This window comes from Oncorhynchus clarkii, chromosome 20 (genome assembly GCF_045791955.1).
Source record: "Oncorhynchus clarkii lewisi isolate Uvic-CL-2024 chromosome 20, UVic_Ocla_1.0, whole genome shotgun sequence".
In the NCBI taxonomy this organism is placed as follows: domain Eukaryota; kingdom Metazoa; phylum Chordata; class Actinopteri; order Salmoniformes; family Salmonidae; genus Oncorhynchus; species Oncorhynchus clarkii.
In genome coordinates, this window is record NC_092166.1 from 2,790,131 (window position 1) to 2,802,519 (window position 12,389).

The 12,389-nt window shown below is 42.1% G+C and overlaps 1 protein-coding gene across 1 annotated transcript in view; it reads right to left on the bottom strand.

Annotated features, from left to right (window-relative positions):
• Nucleotides 1-12,389, bottom strand: part of LOC139375777 (ZZ-type zinc finger-containing protein 3-like) — a 43,129-nt gene that overhangs the window by 27,435 nt on the left and 3,305 nt on the right. The window contains exons 3-6 of the mRNA XM_071117618.1: nucleotides 11,084-11,222; nucleotides 9,178-9,325; nucleotides 8,117-8,235; nucleotides 1,986-2,057 (exon numbers count right to left, since the gene is read on the bottom strand). Of these exons, the coding sequence (XP_070973719.1) occupies nucleotides 1,986-2,057; nucleotides 8,117-8,235; nucleotides 9,178-9,325; nucleotides 11,084-11,222 (478 nt within the window). The remainder of the gene's footprint in view (nucleotides 1-1,985; nucleotides 2,058-8,116; nucleotides 8,236-9,177; nucleotides 9,326-11,083; nucleotides 11,223-12,389) is intronic.

Genomic DNA, 12,389 nt, shown 5'->3' on the forward strand with positions numbered 1-12,389 from the left:
GAACAGCTCATTTAGGAACAGCTTATTTAGGAACAGCTCATTAAGGAACAGCTCATTTAGGAAGCTCACTAATAACTTTCAACACAGAAACAACTCATTTAGGAACAGCTTATTTAGGAACAGCTCATTTAGGAACAGCTCATTTAGGAACAACTCCTTTAGGAACAACTCATTTAGGAACAGCTCATTTAGGAACAGCTCATTTAGGAAGCTCACTAATAACTTTCAACACAGAAACAACTCATTTCTAACAAAAAAAAGGAACAGCTAATATAGGAACAACTCGTTTAGGAACAGCTAATATAGGAACAACTCGTTTAGGAACAGCTCGTTTAGGGACAACTGATTTAGGGACAACTGATTTAGGGACAGCTCATTTAGGAACAGCTCATTTAGGAACAACTCCTTTAGGAACAACTCCTTTAGGAACAGCTCGTTTAGGAACAACTCGTTTAGGAACAACTCGTTTAGGAACAACTCGTTTAGGAACAACTCGTTTAGGAACAACTCGTTTAGGAACAACTCGTTTAGGAACAACTCGTTTAGGAACAACTCGTTTAGGAACAACTCGTTTAGGAACAACTCCTTTAGGAACAACTCATTAAGGAACAGCTCATTTAGGAAGCTCACTAATAACTTTCAACACAGAAACAACTCATTTAGGAACAGCTTATTTAGGAACAGCTCATTTAGGAACAGCTCATTTAGGAACAGCTCATTTAGGAACAACTCCTTTAGGAACAACTCCTTTAGGAACAACTCCTTTAGGAACAACTCCTTTAGGAACAACTCCTTTAGGAACAACTCGTTTAGGAACAACTCGTTTAGGAACAACTCGTTTAGGAACAACTCGTTTAGGAACAGCTCGTTTAGAAACAGCTCATTTAGAAACAGCTCATTTAGAAACAGCTCATGTAGGAACAGCTCATGTAGGAACAGCTCATGTAGGAACAGCTCCTTTAGGAACAGCTCCTTTAGGAACAGCTCCTTTAGGAACAGCTCATTTAGGAACAACTCATTTAGGAACAGCTCATTTAGGAACAGCTCATTTAGGAACAACTCCTTTAGGAACAACTCCTTTAGGAACAGCTCGTTTAGGAACAACTCGTTTAGGAACAACTCGTTTAGGAACAACTCGTTTAGGAACAACTCGTTAAGGAACAACTCGTTTAGGAACAGCTCATTTAGAAACAGCTCATTTAGAAACAGCTCATTTAGAAACAGCTCATTTAGAAACAGCTCATGTAGGAACAGCTCATGTAGGAACAGCTCATGTAGGAACAACTCCTTTAGGAACAACTCCTTTAGGAACAACTCCTTTAGGAACAGCTCGTTTAGGAACAACTCGTTTAGGAACAACTCGTTTAGGAACAACTCGTTTAGGAACAGCTCATTTAGAAACAGCTCATTTAGAAACAGCTCATTTAGAAACAGCTCATTTAGAAACAGCTCATGTAGGAACAGCTCATGTAGGAACAGCTCATGTAGGAACAGCTCCTTTAGGAACAGCTCCTTTAGGAACAGCTCATTTAGGAACAACTCATTTAGGAACAACTCATTTAGGAACAGCTAATTTAGGAACAGCTCGTTTAGGAACAGCTTGTTTAGGAACAGCTCGTTTAGGAACAGCTCGTTTAGGAACAGCTCGTTTAGGAACAGCTCGTTTAGGAACAACTTGTTTAGGAACAACTCGTTTAGGAACAATTCGTTTAGGAACAACTCCTTTAGGAACAACTCCTTTAGGAACAGCTCATTTAGGAACAGCTTATTTAGGAACAGCTCATTAAGGAACAGCTCATTTAGGAAGCTCACTAATAACTTTCAACACAGAAACAACTCATTTCTAACAAAAAAAAGAAGACACTTTAAAGAGAGCAGATCTCAGATCTCTATGGTATTGTTGTACACACTTGTCTGAGACAACTAGGAGTTTTAAATGAGTCTAAATGTATTTATTAATAAAAGAAAGAATGTCTTGTCAGTACCTGTTCCTCCGCGGTCCACAGCTGGTTGAAGGTGTCAGGTTTACTCTGGTAACACAGCCGCCCTCGGATCCTCTGGAGATGGACAGACATGTTTAAGACCGCGGAAGGACGCCTAATATTGTGCAGAAGTTGAACATGTCTATACACTGAGTGGACAAATCATTAGGAACACCTGCTCTTTCCATGACATAGACTGACCAGGTGAATCCAGGTGAAAGCTATAATCCCCTTATTGATGTCACTTGTTAAATCCACTTCAAATCAGTGTAGATGAAGGGGAGGAGACGGGTTAAAGAAGGATTTTTAGCATTCAGACAATTGAGATATGGATTGTGTCAGGCACACCGGTTTGAGTGTGTCAAGAACTGCAACGCTGCTGGGTTTTTCACGCTCAACAGTTTGCCTTGTGTATCAAGGATGGTCCACCACCTAAAAGACATACAACCAACTTGATACAACTGTGGGAAGCATTGGAGTCAACATGGGCCAGCATCCCTGTGGAGTCAACATGGGCCAGCATCCCTGTGGAGTCAACATGGGCCAGCATCCCTGTGGAGTCAACATGGGCCAGCATCCCTGTGGAGTCAACATGGGCCAGCATCCCTGTGGAGTCAACATGGGCCAGCATCCCTGTGGAGTCAACATGGGCCAGCATCCCTGTGGAGTCAACATGGGCCAGCATCCCTGTGGAGTCAACATGGGCCAGCATCCCTGTGGAGTCAACATGGGCCAGCATCCCTGTGGAGTCAACATGGGCCAGCATCCCTGTGGAGTCAACATGGGCCAGCATCCCTGTGGAGTCAACATGGGCCAGCATCCCTGTGGAGTCAACATGGGCCAGCATCCCTGTGGAGTCAACATGGGCCAGCATCCCTGTGGAGTCAACATGGGCCAGCATCCCTGTGGAGTCAACATGGGCCAGCATCCCTGTGGAACGATTTGAACACCTTTTAGAGTCCATACCTCGTCGAATTGAGGCTGTTCTGAGGGGAAAGAGAGATCTCTAATTATCAAAAGAGAGATTGCAAGTTAACATTTCACTGTGTACACTTTTCTTTATCATACGACAAACTTAGATTTCAAGAGCGCCTTGGTTTTTCAAGGTTAGTAATAAACCCTCAAATCAAATGAGTGACTGAGTCCGCAGCCCTCTGAAGAACACGTTCAGTTAAATAAATATCCTGTTTGAAAGTCAAAGCCATGTCCAGTCCACCGTGAATAAACGCCTTCGGTCTATGGGAATCCATCTAGCCAGTGTATTTTCTTACAAGCTCTGACTCTGCAACTTTGAGGAATGTTTTACTGACTACAGGGCGTTCGGAAAGTATTCAGACCCCTTGACTTATTCCACATTTTGTTACATTACAGCCTTATTCTAAAATGTCTCTTTCCCTTCATCAATCTACACACAATACCCCATAATGACATCACAATACCCCATAATGACATCACAATACCCCATAATGACATCACAATACCCCATAATGTCATCACAATACCCCATAATGTCATCACAATACCCCATAATGACATCACAATACCCCATAATGACATCACAATACCCCATAATGTCATCACAATACCCCATAATGTCATCACAATACCTCATAATGACATCACAATACCCCATAATGACATCACAATACCCCATAATGACATCACAATACCCCATAATGACATCACAATACCCCATAATGACATCACAATACCCCATAATGACATCACAATACCCCATAATGACATCACAATACCCCATAATGACATCACAATACCCCATAAAGACATCACAATACCCCATAATGACATCACAATACCGCATAATGACATCACAATACCCCATAATGACATCACAATACCCCATAATGACATCACAATACCCCATAATGACATCACAATACCCCATAAAGACATCACAATACCCCATAATGACATCACAATACCCCATAATGTCATCACAATACCCCATAATGTCATCACAATACCCCATAATGACATCACAATACCCCATAATGTCATCACAATACCCCATGTCATCACAATACCCCATAATGTCATCACAATACCCCATAATGTCATCACAATACCCCATAATGACATCACAATACCCCATAATGACATCACAATACCCCATAATGACATCACAATACCCCATAATGACATCACAATACCCCATATTGACATCACAATACCCCATAATGACATCACAATACCCCATAATGACATCACAATACCCCATATTGACATCACAATACCCCATAATGACATCACAATACCCCATAATGACATCACAATACCCCATAATGTCATCACAATACCCCATAATGTCATCACAATACCCCATAATGACATCACAATACCCCATAATGACATCACAATACCCCATAATGACATCACAATACCCCATATTGACATCACAATACCCCATAATGACATCACAATACCCCATAATGACATCACAATACCCCATAATGACAAAGCAAAAAAAATATTTTAGAAATGTATAAGGGCAATTTTTCAGTTTTTGATTTGTTAAAAAAGTTTGAAATATCCAATAAATGTCGTTCCACTTCATGATTGTGTCCCACTTGTTGTTGATTCTTCACAAAAAAATACAGTTTTATATCTTTATGTTTGAAGCCTGAAATGTGGCAAAAGGTCGCAAAGTTCAAGGGGGCCGAATACTTTCGCAAGGCACTGTAGATCATGCCCAAGAGCACACAAAAAAACGATACATACCTCGGCCTAAACATCAGCACCACAGGTAACTTCCACAAAGCTGTGAACGATCTGAGAGACAAGGCAAGAAGGGCATTCTATGCCATCAAAAGGGATATAAAATTTGACATGCCAATTAGGATATGGCTAAAAACACTTGAATCAGTTATAAAACCCATTGCCCTTTATGGTTGTGAGGTCTGGGGTCCGCTCACCAACCAAGAATTCACAAAATGGGACAAATACCAATTTGAGACTCTTCATGCAGAATTCTGCAAAAATACCCTCTGTGTACAGTCGTGGCCAAAAGTTTTGAGAATGACACAAATATGAATTTTCACAAAGTTTGGTGCTTCAGTGTCTTTAGATATTTTTGTCAGATGTTACTATGGAATACTGAAGTATAATTACAAGCATTTCATAAGTGTCAAAGGCTTTTATTGACAATTACATGAAGTTGATGCAAAGAGTCAATATTTGCAGTGTTGACCCTTCTTTTTCAAGACCTCTGCAATCCGCCCTGGCATCCTGTCAATTAACTTCTGGGCCACATCCTGACTGATGGCAGCCTATTCTTGCATAATCAATGCTTGGAGATTGTCAGACTTTGTGGGTTTTTGTTTGTCCATCCGCCTCTTGAGGATTGACCACAAGTTCTCAATGGGATTAAGGTCTGGGGAGTTTACTGGCCATGGACCCAAAATATCGATGTTTTGTTCCTCGAGCCACTTAGTTATCACTTGTGCCTTATGTCAAGGTGCTCCATCGTGCTGGAACAAGCATTGTTCGTCACCAAACTGTTCCTGGATGGTTGAGAGAAGTTGCTCTCGGAGGATGTGTCGGTACCATTCTTTATTCATGGCTGTGTTCTTATGCAAAATTGTGAGTGAGCCCACTCCCTTGGCTGAGAAGAAACCCCACACATGAATGGTATCAGGATGCTTTACTGTTGGCATGACACAGGACTGATGGTAGCGCTCACCTTGTCTTCTCCAGACAAGCTTTTTTCCAGATGCCCCAAACAATCGGAAAGGGGATTCATCAGATACAATTACTTTACCCCAGCCCTCAGCAGTCCAATCCCTGTACCTTTATCAGAATATCAGTCTGTCCCTGATGTTTTTCCTGGAGAGAAATGGCTTCTTTGCTGCCCTTCTTGACACCAGGCCATCCTCTAAAAGTATTCGCCTAACTGTGCGTGCAGATGGCCTGCTGCCATTCCTGACCAAGCTCTGTACTGGTGGTGCCCCGATCCCACAGCTGAATCAGCTTTAAAAGCTGTCCTGGCGCTTGCTGAACTTTCTTGGGCACCCTGAAGCCTTCTTCACAACAACTGAACCGCTCTGCTTGAAGTTCTTGATGAGCCGATAAATGGTTGATTTAGGTGCAATCTTACTGGCAGCAATATCTTTGCCTGTGAAGCCATTTTTGTGCAAAGCAATGATGCACGTGTTTCCTTGCAGGTAACCATGGTTGACAGAGGAAGAACAATGATTCCAAGCACCACCCTCCTTCTGAAGCTTCCAGTCTGTTATTCAAACTCAATCAGCATGACAGAGTGATCTCCAGCCTTGTCAACACTCACACCTGTGTTAATGAGAGTATCACTGACATGATGTCAGCTGGTCCTTTTGTGGCAGGGCTGAAATGCAGTGGAAATGTTTTTGGGGGATTCAGTTCATTTGCATGGCATCACTCTTCATAACATTCTGGAGTATATGGAGTATATGCATATTGAAATCACACAAATTCAAGCAACAGACTTTGTGAAAATGTATATTTGTGTCATTCTCAAAACTTTTGGCCACGACTGTACAACGTAAAACACCAAATAATGCATTCAGAGCAGAATTAGGCCGATACCTGCTAATTATCAAAATCCAGAATTAGAGCCGTTAAATTCTACAACCACCTAAAAGGAAGCGATTATCAAACCTTCCATAACAAAGCCATCACCTACAGAGAGATGAACCTGGAGAAGAGTCCCCTAAGCAAGCTGGTCCTGGGGCTCTGTTCACAAACACAAACCCACCCCACAGAGCCCCAGGACAGCAACACAATTAGACCCAACCAAATCATGAGAAAACAAAAAGATAGTTACTTGACACATTTGAAATAATTAACAAAAAAACAGAGCAAACTAGAATGCTATTTGGGCCTAAACAGAGAGTACACAGTGGCAGAATACCTGACCACTGTGACTGACCCAAACTTAAGGAAAGCTTTGACTATGTACAGACTCAGTGAGCATAGCCTTGCTATTGAGAAAGACCGCAGTAGGCAGACCTGGCTCTCAAGAGAAGACAGGCTATGTGCACACTGCCCACAAAATGAGGTGGAAACTGAGCTGAACTTCCTAACCTCCTGCCCAATGTATGACCATATTAGAGAGACATATTTCCCTCAGATTACACAGATCCACAACGAATTCAAAAACAAACCCAATTTTGATAAACTCACATATCTACTGGGTGAAATACCACAGTGTGCCATCACAGCAGCAACATGTGTGTCCTGTTGCCATGAGAAAAGTGCAACGAGAGAGAGAGAGTCATGAAGATGAGAGTGTAGATGTGTTTACAAAAGAAACAAAGAGAGAATACAAAACGATCAATAAATTAAAGACGCAATGGCCTGCATCCCAAATGGAACACTATTCTATATAGTGGACTCCTTTTGACCAAGGACACTAAGTAGGTAGGGGAATAGACTATGTAGGTAGTAGGGGAATAGGCTATGTAGGCAGTAGGGGAATAGACTATGTAGGTAGTAGGGGAATAGACTATGTAGGCAGTAGGGGAATAGACTATGTAGGTAGTAGGGGAATAGACTATGTAGTCAGTAGGGGAATATACTATGTAGGTAGTAGGGGAATAGACTATGTAGGCAGTAGGGGAATAGGCTATGTAGGCAGTAGGGGAATAGACTATGTAGGTAGTAGGGGAATAGACTATGTAGTCAGTAGGGGAATATACTATGTAGGTAGTAGGGGAATAGGCTATGTAGGCAGTAGGGGAATAGGCTACCATTTGGGATGCAGACGTGATGTGATATTTGTTCAGGAGAATCTACACAATCAATTAAATTGACTGCTTTACACACACACACACACACACACACACACACACACACACAGCAGTAGAGCACCAGAAGAAGAGAGGTGGTTTGTTTCCATAGATACCATCTCTTATCCTCTAGTATGGGTAGAGGAATGGGTTGGTGAGGTGTGACAAAGGGGCTGTAAAATGACAATAACATGGTGACTTGTGAGATCTTTGAAAGCAATTAGTAGAGATAGGAGGCTGTTGTGGCCTAGCTAGCTACATAACAAACACATCCATGTTGTTATCAAGCTGCAGTTGTGCCCTAAATGACATGGCTTTGGGTATAGCCTGTGGGCTAACAGTGGGATGTACCTGTGAGTTGTTGCTGTTCTCAAGAGCGTCACTAGAGGGCAGAGCAGAGTACAGGGTTGATGGTTCACCCTCCTCCTTCTTGGGATCCAGAGGGCTTTTTGGTCCATCTGGTAACCTAACTACAGGATAATATATATATATATATATATATATATATATATATATATATATATATATATATATATATATATATATATATATATATATAGAATATTGATTTATAAATACATGATTTACACTATTTAACAAAACAACAAAGCTGTTAAGCATTTCCAAAACAAATTCCATATATTCTAATGAGGAAATATACTAAATGAATCAATCAACTGAATCAATACATGGCAAGGTCAACTCACCCTTATCGAATATGAGCCTCCTGGTCAACTTACCCTTATCGAATATGAGTTTGAGCCTCCTGGTCAACTCACCCTTATCGAATATGAGCCTCCTGGTCAACTTACCCTTATCGAATATGAGTTTGAGCCTCCTGGTCAACTCACCCTTATCGAATATGAGCCTCCTGGTCAACTTACCCTTATCGAATATGAGTTTGAGCCTCCTGGTCAACTCACCCTTATCGAATATGAGCCTCCTGGTCAACTTACACTTATCGAATATGAGTTTGAGCCTCCTGGTCGACTTACCCTTATCGAATATGAGTTTGAGCCTCCTGGTCGACTTACCCTTATCGAATATGAGTTTGAGCCTCCTGGTCAACTCACCCTTATCGAATATGAGCCTCCTGGTCAACTTACCCTTATCGAATATGAGTTTGAGCCTCCTGGTCAACTTACCCTTATCGAATATGAGTTTGAGCCTCCTGGTCGACTTACCCTTATCGAATATGAGTTTGAGCCTCCTGGTCAACTCACCCTTATCGAATATGAGTTTGAGCCTCCTGGTCAACTTACACTTATCGAATATGAGTTTGAGCCTCCTGGTCAACTCACCCTTATCGAATATGAGTTTGAGCCTCCTGGTCAACTCACCCTTATCGAATATGAGTTTGAGCCTCCTGGGCAACTCACCCTTATCGAATATGAGCCTCCTGGTCAACTCACCCTTATCGAATATGAGTTTGAGCCTCCTGGTTGTGCGTTTCTTGTCACAGAACTCCCTCTCGAAGTCTCCCAGTCCTGACGTGTACTGGTCCCATGCGACGTCTGGCAGCTGAACCACTCTCTGGGGACGCGGCAGGTCCAACTCCACCTGAGGTTAGAGGTCAGAGGTCAACAGGAAGTGGCCTCGTAGAATTAGACAAAGATCACGAGGATCCATGTACGGGCAGGAAACATGTGAACTAGTTCCTCGAAAGTAGCCTTTGGCCTAACGTTCTTCTTTGTCAGATCACGTCAAGGGTTACAGCCAAGACGAGCAGCTGAGAGCTGCCATGTTGAACCACCTGGGGCGACTGTCACCGTGGCGACAGCCTCTTGCATTTGTATAAGAAAGCCTTGTCGTTTAGATCAGTGTATGAATTTTGGATAGAGATTTATTTTTAAATTGGAGAGGGAGATATTTACGTTTATTTACCCTTTTGTACTTTAACTATTTGCACATCGTTACAACACTGTATGTAGACATAGTATGACATTTGACATGACTATTCCTTTGGAACTATTGTGAGTGTAATGTTTATCTATTTCACTTGCTTTGGCAATGTAAACATCATATGTTTTGCCTGCCAATTAAGCCCTTCAATTGAATTGAATTGTGAGTGAGTGAGTGAGTGAGAGAGAGACAGAGACAGATAGAGAGAGAGAGAGAGAGAGAGACAGAGAGAGAGAGAGAGAGAGACAGAGACAGAGAGAGAGACAGAGACAGAGAGAGAGAGACAGCGAGAGAGAGAGAGAGACAGAGAGAGACAGAGACAGAGAGAGACAGAGAGAGACAGAGATAGAGAGAGACAGAGAGAGACAGAGACAGATATACCTGTTATAACCACATTGAATTGAATTGACAGAGACAGAGACAGAGAGAGACAGAGAGAGAGACAGAGAGAGAGAGAGAGACAGAGAGAGAGAGAGAGAGAGAGAGAGAGAGAGAGAGAGAGAGAGAGAGAGAGAGAGAGACAGAGAGAGAGAGAGAGACAGAGAGAGAGAGAGACAGAGAGCGAGAGAGACAGAGAGAGACAGAGATAGAGAGAGACAGAGAGAGACAGAGACAGATATACCTGTTATAACCACATTGAATTGAATTGACAGAGACAGAGACAGAGAGAGACAGAGAGAGAGACAGAGAGAGAGAGAGAGAGAGAGAGAGAGACAGAGAGAGAGACAGAGAGAGAGAGAGAGAGAGACAGAGAGAGAGAGAGAGAGAGAGAGAGAGAGAGAGAGAGACAGAGAGAGAGAGAGACAGAGAGAGAGAGAGACAGAGAGAGAGAGACAGACACATTATATACCCGTCACAATCACATTATATACCTGTTATAACCATATTATATACCTGTTATAACCACATTATATACCTGTTATAACCACATTATATACCTGTTATAACCATATTATATACCTGTTATAACCACATTATATACCTGTTATAACCACATTATATACCTGTTATAACCATATTATATACCTATTATAACCATATTATATACCTGCTATAACCAAATTATATACCTGTTATAACCATATTATATACCTGTTATAACCATATTATATACCTGTTATAACCACATTATATACCTGTTATAACCATATTATATACCTATTATAACCATATTATATACCTGCTATAACCAAATTATATACCTGTTATAACCATATTATATACCTGTTATAACCATATTATATACCTGTTATAACCACATTATATACCTGTATATACCTGATTCTGCAGGTGAGGGTTACTAGTACTATTACGACAGCGCTCATACAGTATACTACCTGTTTCTGCAGGGTTAGAGTTATAATGCTACATATACCTGTTATAACAGGCTGTAACCTATTGTGTAAAGTACAGTACCTGTTTCTGCAGCTGCTCCACAAAGCTGACGGGGTCTCGGAGAGCTTCTCTCTGCTGTCTGGCCAGACGCTCCAAGTCCCGTATACTCTGGGTTCTCTGGGCCTCCAACACACCTACAGTCTGGAGTAACCTCTGGTAACTGGTGGACGGGGAGAGAGGACAACATGCATCAGGGAATCCAACTTCCAGGACCTGGACAATACATTATTAACTCAGGATAGGTCCCAATTGGTACACTGGTCAAAAGTAGTGCACTATATTATAGGGAATAGGGTGCCATTTAGGAGGGATCCACACTATGTGAGAAACAGACAGCAGCATGTATGTAAACAGGAAACAGATCAGAGGTAGGCTGTGTCTGTGTCCCAAAACAGGAAACACCTCCTCCTCTCTCCCACTCCCTCCTCCTCCACACTCCCACTCTGAGGGCAGGAGATGGGTGTGGGGTCCTAATGTTTTGAACACTCAGTGTGTGTGTGTGTGTGTGTGTGTGTGTGTGTGTGTGTGTGTGTGTGTGTGTGTGTGTGTGTGTAATATATATATATATACACAGCCGTGGCCAAAAGTTTTGAGAATGACACAAATATTAATTTTCACAAATTCTGCTGCCTCAGTTTGTATGATGGCAATTTGCATATACTCCAGAATGTTATGAAGAGTGATCAGATGAATTGCAATTAATTGCAAAGTCCCTCTTTGCCATGCAAATTAACTGAATCCCCCAAAAAACATTTCCACTGCATTTCAGCCCTGCCACAAAAGGACCAGCTGACATCATGTCAGTGATACTCTCGTTAACACAGGTGTGAGTGTTGACAAGGCTGGAGATCACTCTGTCATGCAGATTGAGTTTGAATAACAGACTGGAAGCTTCAAAAGGAGGGTGGTTCTTGGAATCATTGTTCTTCCTCTGTCAACCATGGTTACCTGCAAGGAAACATGTGCATCATTGCTTTGCACAAAAAGGGCTTCACAGGCAAGGATATTGCTGCCAGTAAGATTGCACCTAAATCAACCATTTATCAGATCATCAAGAACTTCAAGGAGAGCGGTTCAGTTGTTGTGAAGAAGGCTTCAGGGTGCCCAAGAAAGTTCAGCAAGCGCCAGGACAGCTTTTAAAGCTCATTCAGCTGTGGGATCAGGGCACCACCAGTACAGAGCTTGCTCAGGAATGGCAGCAGGCCATCTGCATGCACAGTTAGGCGAAGACTTTTGGAGGATGGCCTGGTGTCAAAAAGGGCAGCAAAGAAGCCATTTCTCTCCAGGAAAAACATCAGGGACAGACTGATATTCTGATAAAGGTACA